This window comes from Pogona vitticeps, chromosome 4, assembly GCF_051106095.1.
Source record: "Pogona vitticeps strain Pit_001003342236 chromosome 4, PviZW2.1, whole genome shotgun sequence".
Taxonomy (NCBI): Eukaryota; Metazoa; Chordata; class Lepidosauria; order Squamata; family Agamidae; genus Pogona; species Pogona vitticeps.
The window spans coordinates 8550951-8572404 of NC_135786.1; the positions used below are offsets into that span (position 1 = coordinate 8550951).

Consider the following 21454-nt stretch of genomic DNA (forward strand, 5'->3'; position numbering starts at 1 on the left):
CTTTGATTTATAATTTATTACAGGATTTGTAATCTACCTTGTGTGGCACGTTGTACTGTTCGGAATCCAGAAAATGGGGTAATACACAAAGGCATCAAATTGAAGCCACATCACACTCCTTTACCACCGAACGCATGTGCATGAATTCATCAGAACGCTTAATCAAATGTGAAATGAAAACATCTTACAATTTCTGTTAAAAACTATCAAAAGTGGGGCAGCACTTATTTCATGAGAGCACTCCAGGGATGTGCTGTGCTGGCTGAGGATTCATTCTATTGATTTATTTAAAATATTTTTTACCCCCACCTTTCTCCTTAAAGAGGACTCAAGAAAGTGTACATCAGTAAAAGGCCATATTTAAAGCTAAGAGCAGCAAGTATGCAAATATTTAAAAGGATTAAACAAATACCACGCTAAAATGGTAAACAAAAGCAACACCAAGAACACATTCAAGGCAGTAAGGCACAACCGTCCATTTAAAAACTTCCCCTTGTCAGTCAGTCACTCAGGGAAAGTCTTGTCTGAAGAGAAAGCTCTTTGCCTGCTTGTGGAAGGACAGCAAAGATGGGGCCAGTCTGGTCTCCTGTGGGAGGGAGTTCCAAAGTCTGGGAGCAGCCACAGAGAATGCCCTCTCCGGTGCCCTACCAAACACACCTGTGAAGGTGGCTGGACTGAGAGAAAGGTCTCCCCTGATTATGTCAATATCTGGACAGGTTCATAAAGGGAGACCTTGAGGGATCTTGGTTTAATAAGCTGTTTAGGACTTGATAGGTTGAAACCAAATGAGTAATGTTCATTGGGGTGAAATCTTCTTCATTGGCAACAAGGGAGGGTCACCCACGGAGAAGGCCGTCTATGGCAGAGACAGAGCTGGTTCAAGGTGTTTTCTTCCCCCAAACAGAAAACCAAACCCAACCAACATGGCACACCCTCCTGTTCCATGCACAAAAGCCACCTGTTGCATCAGCTTTTGAATCTTTCGTAAACACCCTGGCAGGAGGATAAGCACTCTCCCACCTACCTCAAGACTGCACGTTAGCCAAGAGTGGAGAAAGGAAGGAAAGGTGGCACACCATCCAGCTTGTGGCTACTGCCTCACTATGCCTCATGGTAGGGCCAGCTGTGGCCAGAGGTTGCATTGCTGCAGGTGGAGCTGAAAACGCCATGATGTGGGTGGGGGAAAGTCGGGAGACAATCCTCTGCTCCTTTATTTTCCAGACCACTCACCCCCGTGCTTGCAGGAAAGCTGGCATAGTTAATTCTCTCCCATTGGAGATTGTATAGGAAGCAAGGAAATTCTCCTCTACCCTCCCCTGGTGTGACCGATCCCCATACAGGCAGTCCTTCTGCTTCGCAGTTTCTATCCTTGCATGCTTTATTTTTTTAGCTTCCGTTTTGTTGCATTTGGATTTATCATAAAAGGCTGTGAGATTTTTTTTTGAAAATGAAAAGCGCTACAGAAATGCTGTAAGGAAATAATCGTGAGAAATGATCACTCTAAAAAAGGTGGATAACTAATAAGTAAGCGGTCGTTGCTACACCACCCAAGCCCATTCTTTTCCAGCCTGTCAGGGTACAGCGATTAGCCACTGGGATATTTCAAGAAAGCTGATGCACAGGCCATCGCCCTGTGAACGCCTTGGAGTCATGGTTCCCAATCTTGGGACCCCAGATGTTCTTGGACTACGACTCCCAGAAATCCTGTCCAATATGCTAGTGGTGAAGGAGTTGTAGTTCAAGAACACCTGGGCACCCAAGGTTGGGAAATGCTGCTCTAAAAGGGTTGGAGATACTTTGCCATATTTTGAGGGGATCCCAGTTCTCCCAGAGTCTCACCACCTCTATTTTGATTTTTGTCTTTTAAAAAAGTGTTTTTTTGGCCACTTTATTTTATTTTATTTATTTGATTAATATACTGCCCCTCTGGCAGCCAAGGCCACTCTGAGTGGTTTACGACAAGTAACACAAAACAATAAAGTACCATAATAATAATAATAATAATAATAATAATAATAATAATAATAATAATAATAATAATAATAATAATAATAATAATAATAATAATAATAATAATAATAATAATAATAATAAGAGCATCAATATATTATATTCAACTCAAAAGCCATAAAGTGCAGTGAGGATAAAATAACAGTACAATAAATACAATTAAAAGCGTAGAAATATATAAAAATATGGAGCATGGCAGTATGATAGATGTTATATTATCGGGCACTGTTGTATTGTTTGTTCAGGGAAGGCCTGTCTAAATTTCTTGTTTAGTCGTTTAGTCGTGTCCGACTCTTCGTGACCCCATTGAACAGAGCACGCGAGGCCCTCCTGTCTTCCACGGCCTCCCAGAGTTGGGAGTTTATCCAGGCCTTCCCTCCAGCCAATTCTTGACTTTTCCTTACTTTTTCTATTTTTATTTTATTGTAGTTGCTTTGTATTATGTATTTGACAGTGTTTTTACTTTCTGATTGTATATTGGAAGCCACCTAGAGTGGACCGTTGGTCCAGATAGGCGGGATATATATATATATATAAATAAATAAATTTATATATATATAAATTTATATATATATAAATAAATAAAACCCCATTGTAACCCCCTTGCTGGTAACATTGCTGTGACATTAAAATAAAATAGAAATTTTAAATATGCAAATTAGCTCATTCCATCCCGCCCCTTGGGAGTGCAATCCAAAAAAGGGCCCTTAGATCTGCTGAGATTGCCCACCTCGCCTTAATAGGACATCTCCAAACAACCATTGTGTCTTTTATGCTTGTGGTACAGAAACTAGGCAAGGGGTGATTCCTTCACCATCTACCATCTGATCCATCAGGACCAACCCCATCACTTTCCTAAACGTTCCCAATGGGCTGATCCACTGGAAAGGCTTAAGTAGGGAGCTCTACCGGAAAGATGCCCCCACAGAGAAAGCATAACGTCTGCTCATTTGATCTCAGAGGATAATAACAAGGAGAATCCTCCTGTAAGTGTCACTGCTGGGTAGCTCAGTGGTTTAGGTCTCGGGTTGCAAAGCCAAAGGTTTGGAGTTCGAATCCCCGCTGGGTCTCCTTGACAGGGGCTGGACTGGATGATCCACAGAGTCCCTTCCAGCTCTTCAGTTCGAAGATGATGATGATTATCTTAGAAGCCAGAGCTCAGAGAGGATGGTAAACATGGGCATGATTTCAGTGCTGAAATGATAGGGCTTTAGCATCTAAGGACCTCTTTGTTCATTCATTCATTCATTGACAGCTTAACCTTCCAACTGAAAAAGAAAGGATCTCAGGGCAATTTGAAACAATTGAATGTGCAACTAACTGAAATTATTTTTTAAAAATTGTCAGTAGAATTCAGACTCTACCAATGCAGCTAAACAAATCAAAACGTATCACACAATTTATTACCCCTTCTTTCCCGAGCATGTGTGTGCACACATTCGCATGCTTCAAGTGATGCTTTCTCTGCAACTACCTGGGGAGGGGCTGAGACTGGAATGCTTGGGGAGGGGAGGGAAGATCTGCCATCCAGAGACCACCCCCACCAACTTCTTCTTGTACAGCTTGTGCAATGCAGAGGCTTTCCACTTGTGCCTCTACCCACCTCATCCTCCTTTTCCTGGACTCAGAAATTGAACAGCAGCAACAAGAAGAAGAACAGAGGGTGGGGGAGGGAGGGAGCACAAACCAGGTAGGGGAGAAGGAGAGAAGTATAGTTTTCCAAGCAGCCCAATGACTGGCTTGCAGTGTGGGGGGAAAGGGGGGACTGATTCCACACAAGGTTTAACCCCTTCTGTGCATGCACACAAGAGGGAGGTGCAGAAAGGCAGGCAGTACCCAAGCCATGCTAACCAGGCAGGAAAGCAGACAGGCGACAGGGTAAGCTGGCTCCTGCCTCCTTGGAGGAAGTGCGAATGGAGGGCCATTTAGAAGGAGGACTCATTCTGAAAAACACACAAGCTATCTGACTGGAGGCAATAAAGGAAATGGTCTGATAGAGGCAATAGAGAGGGACACACACACACACACACACACACAGAGAGAGAGAGAGAGAGAGAGAGAGAGAGAGAGAGAGATGCAACACTTATTAGCATCAATTCTATGGTGGTCAGCCTTCTTTATGGTCCAGCTCCCACTTCCATACATCGCTACTGGAAAAACCATAGCTTTGACTATGCGGACCTTTGTCGGCAAGGTGATGTCTCTGCTTTTTAAGATGCTGTCTAGGTTTGTTATCGCTTTCCTCCCAAGAAACAGGCGTCTTTTAATTTTGTGGCTGCTGTCACCATCTGCAGTGATCATGCAGCCCAAGACACTAAAATCTGCCACTGCCTCTGTCACTGTTACAGAGACAGAGGCAGATAGGAAGTATTAAAGTTGGGCAAGTCTTCAAAGAGGAGCCTTCCGTTCCCTGAAGTTTCAGGGCCAACCTCTGAGATGTCAGGGGTGGGGCCGCTTGTGACACCACAAGGATCAAGTCCTTGTGTTACCACAGAAAGCAGGCCTGGCAAGTGTTTGAGGAGTGCAAGAAATGCTTGTCGGCCAGCTGATCGTGAAAGACAGGGGAAGAGAAATAGATTTAAGTAAGTGAGCCCATAAATCTGGGTAAAGCTCAGCTTATCAGGTAATGTGGACGGAACTTTTTGGTTTGATGGCCAGCCAGGCAGCAATATGTCCAGCACCTGTAATGCTTGCCAATATTTGTGCTGAGACTCTTGCCTACAGTACCAGTCAGCACCTAGCCGTCTCTTACGGGATGCTCTCTACCAGCCGCCTGAGAAGTGTTCCTTCCTCTAGGCTGCTGTTGCCAGAGCTGGCTCAAAAAAGAAAGCTCACACAGAAAAATTAAACTTGTGTCTCAGGTTGTCCAGTGATTTCTTCCTCGATGAACTGCCGTCCTTTCTGAAAGCATAGTTTGGTTCTAGGTATCGCTTTGTTCTGGCGCAGGGAGAGAGGAAACATTTAGCGCTATGGCACTTTCCATTTGAACTTTATGTCTCCTGGTCAGAAACATTTGAATAGCACTCAGATAACTTTTTTTAAAAAGTTCTAGCAGAGAAGTGTGTAGGCAATCCCCCATCTCCAAGGAGATTAAGGGGAAGCCGGAGAAGGAGAGATTCCAGAAAATTAGTCAGTCCTTATGAGCTAAGACGAGCCCTAGATCTCAGCCAGGCCCTGCACTAATTTTCCTTCCTCAAGTCCATCCCCTTTGTTAAGTAACAACAAGAAACACAGACAATCCATGAGTTTACACTCAGGCAAATCTGGGCTCTATATGGTAGCAAATACACATGGCCAATTAGATAGGTTAGTCTGTTCAAGAAACCAATGCATGCAATTCCAAAACATTACTGCTTTATTAAGACATATGGTTCAGAAAAGAATTCAGATTATAGTAAAGCATTTCAGTTAGAAACATTTTCATATCAAGGCTGACAGATCACCCCCACTACTCCAGCTATAAAAATAAAACAAGAAACACATTCTAAACTAGGATATGCATAAGCGTAGTCATTCTTGCGTATCCTGAGACGTCACAGTCCATAGTCCAACAGGTAAGGTAAAATCCAGTTGTAATCCATTAGTCCATGTTGGCAAAAAGGCTCCATACAAAAGTTATAATCCATTTTGGGGAAAAGCACATGTCTGTCCTTTCTCAGTCAAACTCCATCTTTTTCTAACTCTCCCAACTTCCTTCTTCTTCCCAGGATGCCTCATAAGGAACACCCCGTCCTGGATCTTGTTGTCCCGCCTAACTTTCTCATGGGAGCTTGAGTTGTTATCATGTACAGTGGCAGAATTATTATGACTACCAGGAATGTAACTCTCTGGCTCTCCTTAGCAACTAGATAACCAGAGAACGAAGCTTCTCTAACACAGCATGTCAAATTTTCCTACCACAGACACAGACATTAAATCAAGATGGATGCTATTGGGACAATCTTAGGACTACATATCCCATTCTCGTAATACATAAAAACACAAATCATCACAAAGTGAACTTCGTAAATGCAGTAGGACCCCTGTATCCCCTGTATCTCTCTCTCTCTCTCTATCTGAGTGTGTGTGTGTGTGTGTGTGTGTGTGTGTGTGTGTGTGCGCATGCGTGTGCGCATGTGTGTGTGCACATGTGTGTGCACACTTTTCTTTTAATATTTTCAGACCGTGGATAAGTGAATCAGCAGATACTGATCCTGCAGATAAGAGGGTCCTACTATATTTTTAAAAGATGTCTTAAATATTTCTTAAAGAGATATGGATTCCTTCAAGAGACACGAGGTTGCTTTTTAAAGGAAAGTTTGGATGCCCCATCGCTCTTAAATGAAAGAAACAAGGAGGGGGTAGAACTTCTGCTCTCTCTGGGAGGACCCTGAAGTTGGCCTGATCTGGAGTAAGCAATGAAAAAACTAGGAGTGTGAGATTAATTGAATGGGTGCTTCCTTCTCCCTAACCCCATCCTAATTTCCATAATAATCGTAATCATGTGCTGTAAAGTCAATTCTGATCCGTTTCAGGGTTCTTCGGGTTGAAAATACACAGAGGTTGCCCACCATTCTGTTCTTTTGGGAGGTGCTTTGGGTCTATACAGCTTGCTCAAGGCTACACAGGCTGGCTCTTCTCCCAGTCAAGAATGGAACTCCCCACCTTCTGGCTCTGTAGCCGGATAGCTAAACCACTGAGCTATCTAGCTGCTTTTTCCTTTTGGACTCTTGTTGGTTAGCAATATCTTTGCAATCAAGGTGAGAGCTTAGAACAGGGAGATTCAAGTAGAGGAAGGAAAGAGATACGGGAATTGGTGGTGGTAGGTGAGTGGATAAAGCTTTGTGCATCCAAGAGAAAGCTCAGTAGATTATTTAAAATATCGCTGCTGGTGTGAGTCTGATTTACTGTATCTAGCAACCTCTTTCACATCCTCACTCTCAGAAAACCTTCCTCTCTCTCCACCCCCCCTCCTCTTCCTGGATGGTCATGCCTGAAATGCCAGCCTCAATAATTAACACTGACAAAGCATCAATATTTCACTAAATCACCAGCAGAGCCTTCCATTGACCTGAACCAATTTGAGCTTATTTCTAATTTTCGCTCCCCGCTTGTGGGTTTCTTTGAAATGGTTCCTTTGATATGAAACAGGAGGTCACAGAGCTGCATGGAGGTGGGATTTGGAGAGGAGACAGTACTACAACTAGCACAACAACAGCAGAGTGTAGTGGTGAGGATTCCCAGCCATTTTTCAAGGACCCCCCTGTCTTTCCCTTTCACCAGGTTCAATACACTCCCAAATATCAATCAATACTGGATGCTCCCTAAGATTGCTCACGTCTTATTAGGCTGTTCTCAAGAGACCTGCCCTCTTGGGCTTTTCTTTTCTCCTAAAGATTTTTTTAAAAAAAACCTGGAAGTTTCAGCATCATCTTCATCATCATGTTAGAACTGCAGAGCTGGGAGGGGCCCTGCGGAATACCGAGTACCGTCCTTGTTAGGGAGACACAGTGGGGGAATCGAACTCCCAGCCTTTGACTCCGTAGAAAGATGCCTAAACCACTGAGCTATCCAGCAGCTCAGGGCTTAGAAGTGTTACTTTTTGGGGCCACAACAGAAATTCTCACCGAGCCTCAATGCAAAAAAAAGTAACTTTTCCAAGTTCCATCCCCCCCTAAGTATGCTGATACTTCCTCTTGCTGTAAGAGTTTAGGAGAAAATTACTAAGAACATTACATTTCAGAGATGCTTTCCTTGTTAATTAGAATGGTAAAAAGTAACATCTCAAAAGGGATGAGTAGAAATGAAGTTACTTCACAGCCATAATTAGCCAACTTTTCTAGCTGCTGTGTTTATTTCTTTATTGATTTTTAAACCTTTTATATATATATATATATATATATATATATATATATATATACTACTTTTCTTCCAGAACTGGGCCCCAAGGCAGCTTACACAGCAGTTTAAACATCAGAAGTTTAAAATACAATGAAATCACAAACATAAAAATAGAATTTAGATTAATTATGTAATTAAAATGCAGTTAAAATTAAACCTTTTAATTGTGGTACTTGGCACATCAGCTAAGATCCTTTAACTGGAGTCCCTTCATTGTGAAGCCCAGTTTAACTATTTAAAAAAAGATTTTGTGTCTCCCAATGGAAAGAGACTTAGCCTTTCTTGACAAGGAGTTCCATAGCTTGAGTATAAAATCATAGAATCATGGAGTTGGGAGAGGTCCTATAAGGCCATCTAGTCCAACCCCCTGCTCAAGGCTGGAATCCAAGTCAAAGCAGATCTGACAGAGGGTTGTCCAATTTTCTCTTGAATGCCTCCAGAAGACCCTTTCTCGAATCTCTACCAGACGGTGTTTCAAAAGTGACTTTTTTCAAAATGACAATATTCTAAATGGCAGGAATTTTTTCCTGTATTTCTCTTGTATTTTCTTATTTTTATACTTAAGTTTGTGTTAAAAACATATAGAGTGTGTTTATATTTTCTTACATCTGTACTTGGATAGCAAATTAAAGAGAAAAAACAAAAATTGGGCATGTTTAGCCTTGAGAGAAGAAGACTGAGGGGAGATAGGACTGCACTCTTCAAATAACTGAAAGACTGTCAGACAGAGGAGGGGCAGGATCATCCCCCAAGTGCAGGATCTGTAACAATGGACTCAAATTACAGGAAGCCAGATTTCAGCTGAGTATCAGGAAAACAAACTTCCTAACGGTTAGAGCAGTACAAAAATGGAACCCATTATCTCAAGAAGTGGTGAGCGCTCCAACACTGGAGGCCTTCAAGAGAAAGTCAGACAGCCATTTGTCAAATATAATTTGGGCTGCTGCATTGCGTAAGGGGCTGGAGTCAATGGCCTTGTTTAGGCCCCTTCCAACTCCATACTCTAGAATTCTATGATTCTATGTACAGCAGCCGATACAATACAATACAATACAATACAATGCAAACACCTCATCATCCCCCCTGTTCCAAAGCTGGATCATATAGGTATGATTTAAGTGGTGCATTAAAGGTATGGGTATGGGGCACAACAAGATCTTTAATTGAAGGGAGTCCACAGTTGGGGTGCCATTCCTCAGAAGGCCCTGTTACATTTGGTAATCTTATTTACAGGGCATCACAAACAAAGGATCTGTAGCTAGCTTGAAATCCCAGATAAATTGGTACCAGGAACTGTGTCGATCTCATCTGCTTCAGTGATGTCACCTCAAGAGAAGTCCTGTAGATTGTTCCCCTTGACTCTTTCATCCCAGAAATCCATGTCACCAGAGCTGCACGTTACGCTAGCAATTTCTGAGCATTTGCAAATCACTCAGGAGGAAAAGGGCTGGATTTTAATATATTTAATTCATTTACTTGTCTTATTTATAGGGCACCTTTCCCTTGACAAGGAGACTCAAGGCAGCTGACAGTATTAAAAAGAGTAGAATTAAAAACACAATAGTTCCTCTCTCTCTCTCTCTCTCTCTCTCTCTCAACAAACAAGAAAGCCAATTAAAATATGTTGAACGATTAAAACCATGTAAAACATTGAAAGGGACGTGGTGGCGCTGTGGGCTAAACCGCAGAAGCCTGTGCTGCAGGGTCAGAAGACCAGCAGTCGTAAGATCGAATCCACGCAACGGAGTGAACTCCCATCACTTGTCCCAGCTCCCGCCAACCTAGCGGTTCGAAAGCATGCAACTGCAAGTAGATCAATAGGGACCACCTCAGTGGGAAGGTAACAGCGTTCCGTGTGTAAGTTGCACTGGCCATGTGACCACGAAAGATTGTCTTCGGACAAAAACGCTGGCTCTATGGCTTGGAAACGGGGATGAGCACCGCCCCCCTAGAGTCGAACACGACTGGACAAAAATTGTCAAGGGGAACCTTTACCTTTACCTTTAAAATGTTGAAAACACAGTTAGATATCCAATTTATTTAACTGAGGGGAAAATTGAGCACATGCTTATGTTTCCCACTGAAATCTGCGGGACATAAAAGTGTCTAGATTTGGCCAAACCTGGTGAGTGCTTTTAAAATATTTTTTTTACAAGTTCCTTTCGGTTCTCTTTGCATTGTCTTATGGTTTGATTCATTTGTTTGCCCATCTGCACCATGTTTTCCTTTCCTTTTAATTACTCCATTGTTATTGCTTGAGTTTTGGATTTTTTTTCTTTCAGTTGATTTCATTGGTGGATTTGATCCCTTCCCTCTCTACCATGTCAATGAAAAGCCCTCCAACCCTTTGTTCAAGCAGACGTACCTGTAAGTATGCCTTCATCCTGCTCAGGCAGCCTCGGTGGTGGATGCTTGGATGGGACCAAGGAATTTCGTGAATGCAGTCGAGAGCCAGGTTCCCTCAAATCTCAGCCGACTCTCCAATGCACGGTTGTTGGCTTGAAGAGGAACACCTAAACTCGCTCTGAGTTTTAATTAATTTATTTATTTTTAATTTTAAAAATTTATATATAAAATTACTTTTCAGGAAATGTCACTGGGAATTTCATTACATTGGCTGTTTTGCGGTCAGAGTGGCTTCAGATATATTGCTGATGAGGTGGACCTCATACTTCCTGCTAATTTATATTTCCACGTTACGCAAACCATAACTGGTTGGCATCTCCCTTGGGCCAGAAGAGGAATGCAGAAGTTCTTAGGGCAGGAACGATTTACATTAATCTCCGTTCAAAGGGAAAATGTAGTAATATTATTTTGGACAATATATAGGCCTATGGCCATACAGGATTCATGCTTCTTACTAGAGAGGGGGGTATTCGTATACAAATGCAAATATTCGTATACAAATATGAATATCTCTGCACCGACGGAAATAACAAGGGTCCAGTCCCATGGGGGCCACAAACCGACTGTCCACTCACGATTTCACCGCTGGCGCCAGCTCTGTGGAGGTTTCCTATCATGCTGTTCTCTGCAATGGATTAGCCACTCTCCGACCTAGCAGAGAAGTTTGTCATCCCGCCTCCTGCCAGGACTGGGTAGTCGATTGTGGACAACGGCGCTATAGGAAGCCTCCGCAGAGCCGGTGGCAGTGGTGAAATCCTGAGTGGACCGTCCAGCCCCATGGGGCCAGACCCTCGTTATTTCCACCTGTGTGGAGATATTCATATTCGTATATGAATATGAATACCTCCATCTCTACTTCTTACTCCTTCCTGGTCCACATTGGTGACCAAAGCCACTCTGAAGGTAAGACTGCTCATTGCATTCTAAAAGAATGTCAAATGCTTAAAGCCAAAGGTAATGAATTATAAATCCGAACAAAGGTACATTTATGCTGATTATAAAAAAATCATTCTAAAGTGTCTTTTGAGCAAAATTCAGAATTATCTAGGAAACAGTAGTTATATACCAGAAACAGTAACACCTTTCTTGTATATAGTATAACTTGTGAAACTGAACTTCCAATGCTATGACTTCATTGCCATCCATTGAGCAAGGAACTCAGCACAGGCAGGTAGAGCTCTGTGGAGATTCCCTGATTTGGTATGTAGGCTAATTTAGGGCTTCCAAATATGTCCCAAATCAGTTCAGAATAATTTGCACTCCATCCAGTTTCATTTAGACTCCAGATCTGAAATGATCTATAGATTTGTTGAGTCAGTGCTCTGGAAACCTAAAACAGCTCTAACTTTTTTTTTAAATACAAAATCTGAAGACAGGATAGGGGCTAAAGAAGGGAGTAAGCCTGCGAAATATGAGACAAATTCATGTAAATCAGTTTGAACCAGGCCAATTCACACTGGAATTTGTGATCGGTCCAAATCTGGCATGGAGCCTTATGCGTCCTTACTTCCAGGGGAGAGGGGGCTTGTGGCCACCTTGCATGTTTGAAGTTCTTGCTGCAGTTCTACCCAGACCCTAGAACATGAAAGGAACTCGTTCCTCGTTACCTCTGGGAAACAGGCTTACTGTGATGGTTATCCTTGCCCCAGTCACAACACACAGGTCGTGGTATTGCACATTAGCGACATGTTGCGTTGGCCTCACCGACAGGCCAGAAAATCACCGGGATGCACTGGCTCCCTTTAGTGGCCAGTTCTGTTATTGCACGTTGCAAATATTTTAAAGAAAAATAAAAAAATCAAAATAGAGGAGAGGCCAAGAAAGGCACTTCCATTGCCACTTACTGTAGAATTCATGACAAAACAGAACAAAGCTCAGTTCTATACAACTCAGAGCTCAGTTTGACGTAGCAGTTTCTTAGGCTTTGAATATCTTCTGTGATCACGGATATGTACAGAAAACAGGTGAGCCGGGGAAAACCCTCCTTTTCATACCCATTTTAATTGCATTCTTCCTTTCCTCTGGTGATTCTGTGAGCAGTGCAGAATGGAAGAGGCAGGGGGACTAAGTTTGCTTTTCCTAAGATGGAGCGGTCTAGGCAGGGAGAATACTGGGGGGGGGGGGGTAAAGGAAATGGATTATCTTCCTCCCTACCCCCCATGCATGCTAATGCCTCCTTCCCTTTTAAGCAGCCTTTCCTCATTTGGCCTAAATGGCATTTTTGCCCACTCGGGAGAGCTGCCGCTTAATTAGCTGCTGGAACTAAAGGCCGCTGTTGTCTGCATGAAGTGCCACTCGACACAGAGGCATTCACGGTGGCATCCACCAGAAAAGAACTCCGTAGAAGAGTTGAGTCGTCAGCCTCTTCCCGGTTGCTCTTCTTGGCTTGCATCAAAGGGGGAACGGGAGAGGGAAAGCGGGATCTTGAGACTGATTTTGAATGCAAAAGGAGAAACGTATCGCTTGTAAGTAGACAGAGAGGAAGGGAACACAGCCAAGGCTGTGATGGATACTCTATTATTATTATTATTATTATTATTATTATTATTATTATTATTATTATTATTATTATTATTATTATTATTATTATTATTATTATTATTATTTAAAAGCCTGCCATCTGTTTTGAGTGAAGCTTCTTCTTTTAAGCTTTCACTTTCTGGGTGGAGAATCTTCAGTTTCAAGAGACTAATTGGTCTTTATACAAGTAGAACGCAGCAGCCTTATATACTGAGCTTATGACCATTGAACAGGAACAAACACGCTGGAGGCAGGTATTAAAGCAGTTGCTGTTTATTGACTCAGGAATCCATATTTTATGGATGGGACAGGAGGAAACAAATCCTTAAGCTAATTGAGAAGAGACCCTTGGAGCTGGCTTCCATGTGTGTCAGTTTGGCAATCATTAAAGAAGAATCACTCCTTCCTTCTCCTAGTACAGAAATGTGACATCAGGAGGAGAAGTGGGAAAGAAGGGAGCCTAGGAGTAGGAATCTAGCGAACACAACTAGGGAAACATGTGGATTCTCTACCACCCTATTGCTCTCCCTGCTCATTCATATCACTTTCTACATGTGTTGGTGTTCCGTTTCCAACAGTTTTAAGTTTCTCAAGCAGGGAGGAAGGGATTATTACAACACAGGGATGAGACGACTCTGCTCCATACCTGCATCGTGCCCTTGTAAAGTTACAGAGCTGCTTATATCATGCTGGTGATCATTGTTACGTGATGCACACAGACCCTCTGCTGCATGCAAAATGTAAGATTCATTATGGAGCAGAGATACCAAATCTTGTCTCTGCGGGCCAAATCCAACTGGGGAAGGGTCTCTGGGGCTGAATCCCAGAAGTGGGCAGGGCCAAAGCAAAGTGGGTGTGGCCCAGTGTCATTCTTACACCACTTCAGACATTTTCTCAGAAATCTTTCAAAGCACAGCTCAAATCTATCCAGGCCTACTCGGAAGTATGCTCTACTACAACCGTTTCCTGGGTTGCAGACCAGAACCCAGCTGCCAACCACAGAGTCCTGGTGTGTAAAACCAGGGGTCATTTCCCTGTAGCTCGGTTTTTGGGCTCTAAATAGTCTCCACACCCTTTTCCTTGACTGGAAGTAACAGCAAAAGAAGCTGCAGCCTAGATGAGGGAACCATCGCAAAGTGTCAGCCTTTCCCAGATATATAGGGTTATGTGAATTATTTTCCCCCTCAGAAAATTAAGGAGGTCTCATGAATCAAACGGCTTAAATTGCAGTGATGAATTGCTTGTAATTAAGAAGTCAAGCTTGTCTTCTTCTTCACATACCAGCTGTGTGACTTGGTCCACAATGAAGAATGCAGCCATCCACTTCTTAACTAGGCATATAAGTAACAGAATTCTGGCGGCTGAATTCTTATTAAATAAATAATACATAAATAAACTGTTAATGTTTTTTTTCCTACTAACTTCCCTAGGTCTTCCATCCTGGGATGCCATGCCCAAGAATCAGCAGTTGGAAAAAATTTCTTGGTGGGGCCCCACTGTCTCCAGAGTCCCTCAGTCAGCATGACTGGTGGATTTTGGGAGTTGTAGTCCATTAAAGCAGCCGTAACAAGCTCTCCTAAGCATAATGAAACCAGCATGATTTCACTGAGATCGCCGACGGTCGCTTCTGGATCGTGGTGTTGTAACACCTCTACCTAATGTGAAAGATTTCTAAGCCCACAAAATGCTTTTCCCTTCCCGCTTTTGCAATCTTGCATCTCCCGTGCGAAGCACTGCTTCCATTGGCCTGTGCCGACACTTTAGCAAAGCAGCATGGACGAAGCCAAGGTTTATGAAGGAAAGAGAGAGAGAGAGAGAGAGAGAAATCTGCTTTGTAGGGCCATAATTTAATCTCTCCCAAACTGCCTCCTTATTGGGATGGATGGGGCAGGAGATTAAGTATTGATTTCCCATGTAGCTGGTTTCTCTGAGAGGAAATAGGTAATGATGCCTCAGAAGGATCCAGGCCAGTTCCTTGATTTACTAACTCAGAGGAAGAAAGCTTGAAGTTGAGGTGATGGGAACTGCACAAAACACTCTCTCTCTCTCTCTCTCTCTCTCTCTCTCTCTCTCTCTCTCTCTCTCTGTGTGTGTGTGTGTGTGTGTGTGTGTGTGTTTGTTTTGAAAGGATGGTGTGGATTTAACAGCACAATCGTGCACTCCTCAAATGTAAATACAGGCATGCATCCATGTTGATTTGCTGGATTTGTGTATTTCAATAAAAAGATACAGATGCTCAGAGAGTTATTTAAGTCAGGCTCTGCTGCGAGGCTCAACGCCGGGAATAGCGTGGGGAATGGTGTTCAGGTGGTGGAGAAAAGCACTGGGGCCCCCAACTCACACACCCCTAAGTTAGGCTGTTGCCATCACTAGTGTCCAAACCGATCCAGCTGCCAGCTTGATCAACCTATTGACACAGGTTTTGTCTCGGGCAGCAAAATGCCAAAAAATGCAATAAGTTATAGTGGGACTCTGGTATCTGTGGGGGATCGGTTACAACCCCCCTGACCTCCCCCCTGATGCTGAAAAATGTGGAAGTATCAAATGCTATATATTGAATGGTCTCCGGCTCCCTCTTGTGGCCAGTTTTAGTAAACCTGCCCTGGAAATACATGTAACATATTTTTCCATGTACTGTATAAGATTATACTGTACTTTTGTCTAAAATCTTTGGACTAAAAATTGAGGGTCGTCTTATACACGGAAGTAAGCTGAGGAGAGAACAAAAACAAATGGAGGGGAAAGCAGGGATCAAAGTGATCCTGCAGGGCAGTGATCCCCTTCCCCCTACACTTGCTAAGCCCCACTTAGATTTCTTAATTTTGGGTTAGAAAAGTTGAGGCGTCTTATACACGGGGGCATTTTATACATGGAAAAATACAGTAAATACATAATAGGGGTTTTTTATTTAACATTTTAGGCAGTGGATAAACAAATCAGCGGATACTACCATGCTGACAGAAGAATCATCAACATCAGCATTTTGTAGCATGGAGGATATAACAATCTTCTAGGTGTAATTAAGGAGTGTCATGCATAGTGAAAATGATGCCATCAAAGTCCAGCTGCCCGTTAAAGACTAAAGAGTATACATATGCTATTGTGGATGGTGCGCTGGTAGTACAGAAATGTTGGAGGCTGACATTGGCATTTAGAACCAAAATTGCCTTTGAATATGTATTACAGTGGTGCCTCGCTAGACAATGATAATCCGTTCCACTGAAATCGCTGTTTAGCGAAATCATTGTCTAGCGAAAAGCATTTCCCCATTGGAACGCATTGAAACCTGTTTAATGCGTTCCAATGGGGAAGAATCGTATTTGTCTAGCGAAGATCGGCCATAGGAAAGCTGCTTTGCAAACCGCCGATCAGCTGTTTAAATAGCTGTCTTGCGAAGCTTAGGTCCCCAAAACACCTGTTTTGTGAGCTCAGAGGGAGCTGTCAAAATCGTTGTCTAGCAAAAATCGGTTTACGAAGCAAGAACCAAACATTGTCCACGAAATTCCCCCATAGGAATCACTGTTTTGCGAATCGCTATAGAGATCGCAAAAAGCCAATGTCTAGTGAAAAAACTGTCATGCGGGGTAACTGTCTAGCGAGGCACCACTGTACCTCTCTTGTATCATCTCATGCTTTTCATCCTTTTCCTCTTCTTCTCTGCAGGCCTGCGTAAGTGACAAGGATTCAGAGACTGGATGGACAGATGTCAACCATCTGGAATGCAAATACTGAACAACTCATTTGAGTGGCAGAAAAACAGCAGCAACGGCAAAAGGATGGCGAGCACAAGGAGGACACACACAGAGAGAGAAATACATGCATGGGGTCAGTTCTTTGAGCAGTCGCCGTTCCAGCCAAAATACTGCTTTGCTCGTCAGCCGTTCATGCCGCTTCTGCATCCATTTGCTGGCTCGTTAGAGGACTTGTAGGTTTTGCTGTGAACAAATGGAAGTGGGAGCAGGGGAAAATACTCCCGATCCACTACCCTGTTCCTTGCTCCCACTTCTTTGAGACCCTCCACTGAGAACGAAAGACAATATTTCGAAAATATACATGTGATGGCATCACATTCCTTTTTGGAAAAATCATCCTTGAATGCACTAGCTTCGGAGATTTTGTGGCACAGATGTTTCATTGCTATAAACGGACCAATTCCACCCACCCAGCCATGACATCTGCTCTCAAACAATTATGTCTGTAATGGACACATGGCTAGTTGAACTTACCTGATCCTTGGTATTTTTCTAAGTGTCACAGGGAAATTATTTACAATCCTGTTTTCTTGTCTTACCTTCACCCACTGGGTTGTTTTCCACCTTCAGGTCTACCACCTGCAGGAAAGCCAAACCTGGCTGAATACCTTCCTGGATTTCCAGCAGACAAGACGGAGATGCTGCAACCTTCATCCAGTTGCTAGATTCATCTCTGGTCCACTGCAAAAGACAACCCTGATATCGTCGTTGTGTATTATGTTGTAATAATAATCATGTGTTACTTTTGACTCGTGGCGACCCTTTGCAGGGTTTTCCAGATAGGGAATACTGAAAAGTAGTTTACCGTTCCCTTCTTCTGGGGCTGCCCTGCCATCCTGTGCAGCTTGCCCAAGGCCACACAGGCTGGTTCTACTTGCCCCAGGAGACATAGTGGGTAAATCAAACTCACAATGTCTGGCTCCGCAGCTAGATACATAAACAATGAGCTATAAGTTGGAACTACAGAAATGTGTTTTCACAAATGAGATTAGTGATGCCACATATGGGGCAAAAAGTCTCTTCTTCCGTGGCTTAGACATTTTACCTTTTTCGGACAGGTTCTCAAAATTGGCCAGCTAATTGGCCACTAGGAGGTCTGGGACTATTAGTCTACCCAAGACAAATGACTACTAACCGTGCAGGTCCACTGGGCCCATTGGACGTGGCAGCTGCCTTCTACACAACGAGACCAAATGTGCCACCAACGGTGTGAATGTTGACTTGCAGCAGTGCTTTCTCTGTGTCATTGTGGATCTTAGAAGAGAAATGGCCAAGGACTGAATCTCTCTCCGTGGCTTCTGCATGTTTTGTCCTTGAGTGATTTCCCCTCCTTACTGCTTGCACGTCAACAACGTTCTCAATAAAAACCATGCCATCGTAAGGAGCCACTAAGGATGGAGGGAGGAGGACCTAGGCAACTGGTTCCTAAAGTTTGGCAGTTTCATCTCCACATTTCTGAAAAGGTGCCTTTGCAGCTGATAAGTGAGATCTTGCCACAAATCATGGAATGGTATGGTTGGGATTCCAGTCACTCCGTTTTAATCCTCCTCTTGGTTTTATATCCCAAAGGCTGATTGCATTCCATGGCCTCTGAGTACTCTTTATTTTGGCTTCTTCCTCTATGCCTTTGGTCCTTCTCCACATTCTTCAATACTTCTGCAGAACTAGGAATTCCCACAAGGCTCCTGATACCTGTCTTTTTGGAATTTTTTTGGGCTGTATGAACCACAACACGCATCACCTAGATGCTGGATTCCTGCCTTGATCAGGGAGTTGGACTTGATGGCCTTATAGGCCCCTCCCAACTCAATTATTCTATGTGGCAAATATGGACGAAGATCACACTTTACAAACGCCGTTGACTTTGCCACTGTTCCCATCCTCTGAACAAGACTCGTGTTGGCCTGTGTTGGAGAAAGGTCTGCGTTGTCCAAGCCTTCAGTTTTGAACTATAATGTTAAGCCATCCCTTCTGAGATCTCGAAAAATTGATGACCGTTTTGCACCTCTGAGGCCAGATCCCAGAGACATTTTGTCCGTGGGGACACCAAACTCTAATCGTGGTGCAGTTGGAAGCAAATTAAATGGCCTTACGAGTACATGCAACGAAATAGAAAAGCTGATCTTGTTGTAACTCCACCAGATTCTCCACATGGGTTAGATAACCAGAAATATTAGATCTTTCTTTTCTTTCACCCTTACCATGGCCACATCTTTCATCTCACAGTCTTTATTCCTAGATAGCTCCCAGGGTTGGGAGTCTTTCCAATATTGCAGCAGAGCCATGACTGAGAGAGTCAGATCTTAGCTGCAGTCCTCACTTAGGTGGGTTCAGAATGGATTTTCCCGGGCAAGGTTGTAACCAAGGCAGAGCAAGTGGGGTTTTTCCCCACGGCACCAACCTTTAGCAGGGGGTGAAATCTAGAGATGAATTTACTAGTGTCTGGAGGATAAACCACTACATGGCTCACCTTTACTCACTTCCCCTTTTTCAGAAAAAGAATAATATATTCTTTGGGGTAGTGGGATTTTTCTATTATAGATACATTATTTGTATTCTTTCTTTGCCCTTCTTTTCACATACAGAGGAAAGGAATGGATAAAGTTATGGAGGTGAGGTTTAATTTAGTCCTGCCAGCGCGCCGGTGTGCTCTGCCACCAAATTCCAGCTGATGAGGAGCAACAAGAGAAAACCCACTAGCCTTTCTTTTGTTCTTACTAAACTGCTCACCCCTGCTAGAAACAGAAGGCCAAACTAGATGGGCCTCTGACCTGATCCTACAAGAGCTCTTTGTTTGGTCTGATGCTTGTTTTCATAGGCACGGGGAAACGAAGAGCCATCGTTCCAACATCTGAGGTCTTTTCCCAGGTTGTCCTTCTGAAAGGGTTCAAAGGGTGTTGGCAACAGTGAGGTTCTTGTAAGTCAGTGGTCCCCAACCTTGGGCTTCCAGATGTTCTTGGACTTCAGCTCCCAGAAATCCTGGCCAGCAGAGGTGGTGGTGAAGGGCTTCTGGGAGTTGAAGTCCAAGAACATCTGGAAGCCCAAGGTTGGGGACCACTGTTGTAGGTTGTATCTCCTCCACCTCCACCACCACCAGAGACAAAGCTCCTAGCACAGCTCACCTGGGATAAACAATATTGTCCTTTCAGCACCAGTTTCTCTTCTACAGGCATTCGACTGAACATGATTATCCCTTTTTAAATTGCCTGCTTTAGGCCAATGAATTATCCCTATGATTGGTTATTCTTATGGGCAGGCGGACATTTCTATTATAGACCCATTTGTTTGCATTGCTTTCTATTTTACCTTTGTATATTTCAATTTCTGTAAGATGCCTTGAATCTTTTTTGAGAAAGGGGCATCTGTGAAATGTAATAAACCCTAAATCTCACCGGCTTCTCATTTCCTACAGCACTTGTGCAGTCTACTCTCCTTCATGCTCCTTTGCTGCCTCCAAAAAGCCCCTGTGCAGCTGCCCTTGAATCTCCTTCAGCTGCACAGGGGCTTTTTGGCAAGACTTTGGAAACATTACTAAAAGCTTGGTTACACCACTTATTTGCAGCAGACTGGTGTGGGTAAATAGGGTCACATAGGCCAGGCGTAGGTCCTATATTTCATGTTCTTCGATCTTTGCATCCAAATGGCATAAACAACTCAAGCAACCCTATTTGGTTCACCTCCTTTAAGAAAATTTGCAAAGAATAGAAAAAAAATATTTCTCCTTGTCCCTCCAGCCTCCTCCCACTTCTGGGAAGCCTTAATTAAAAAAAAAAAACTTTAAAAGATACAGCATATTAGTGCTGCCCGAATTAGGTTTTTTTTAAAAACACACACACACACACAAAAAGACAAAAAACAAAACTCAACTTCCCCATGGAGAAGCAGAGATTGGAAAATTTTAATTTCCCAATTTCCCAGTATCATTAAGTGGTTAAGCTGTCTGTTTAGGTCCCTAAAGATATTGGGAAACTGAAACCAGCTGGGACATTAAAAGCAGGAAGTTGTGCTTTGATCCAGTCCTAGGAATCACAGTCCTGGAAATGAACCAATGTTGAGTTATCCTACCTATACCTGAAAAAGAACAGCCATTGACACAGATCCAGAAAGAGGCAGTTAGGAATGCTCTATGGATTATATGCCACATTTAACGAATCTTTTTCCGTAAATAATTGGACAAAAAAAAATGAGGGTTGTTTTATACACGGAAGGCAGCCGCTTTTCCCTGCCTTTTGCGGAGGCATGGGCTTAGCAAAAAGGAAGAGAAGGCTCCCTTTGGGTAAAGCAGCTGTGAAAGGGCTGCACAATCGCAACCCTTTGATCCTGAAGCCCTTTCATGGCTGCTTCAGGATCAAAGGACTGTAATCATGCAGGCTTTACCCAAAGGGAGCCTTTTGATCCCTGCTTTTCCCTTCCTTTTGCTAAGCTCTGTGGCTTAGCAAAAGGAAAAGAAAAACAGGGATCAAATTTTCTAATTTGGGGTTAGGAAATGGGGGGGGTCGTCTCATACATTGTGTTGTCTTATAAACAGAAAAATACAATAGTAATTCTCCTACTTGGCTGTCGAATCTCAGAGTTGGGGCTCAGAAAGGTCAGTGTTGTAAGCTCTGCAGTTTTTAGTCTCCTTTGTCAGTTATAGCCAAACCAACAAAGAATGTCAGGGCTCCTTGAACCATGAATGGTTCCATTCATTATTAAGTTTTGTGGGCCAGTTTTTATATATTCAGATGCATCTGGACTGCACTTCACAAAAACTCCTGCCAAACAAAACATTTTAGTCCTCAAGGTGGTATAAGACTACTCTTCTGGAAGATGTGAATTATATTTAAGTTGGGCCTTAGTTTTCACTTCCAGTGGGCCTTCCACCATCAATACAACAAAAGAATTGA

At 43.1% G+C, this 21454-nt stretch overlaps 1 protein-coding gene across 2 annotated transcripts in view; it reads left to right on the plus strand.

Moving 5' to 3' along the window:
- NKAIN4 (sodium/potassium transporting ATPase interacting 4) overlaps positions 1-19231 on the plus strand; it is a 115153-nt gene extending 95922 nt beyond the window's left edge. The window contains exons 6-7 of one of the 2 annotated variants that reach the window (XM_072996747.2): positions 10173-10257; positions 16480-19231. In XM_072996747.2, the coding sequence (XP_072852848.2) occupies positions 10173-10257; positions 16480-16489 (95 nt within the window). In that variant the 3' untranslated portion in view covers positions 16490-19231. The remainder of the gene's footprint in view (positions 1-10172; positions 10258-16479) is intronic. The other variant, XM_072996748.2, reaches the window with a different exon arrangement.
- The last annotated feature ends 2223 nt before the right edge of the window (positions 19232-21454 follow it).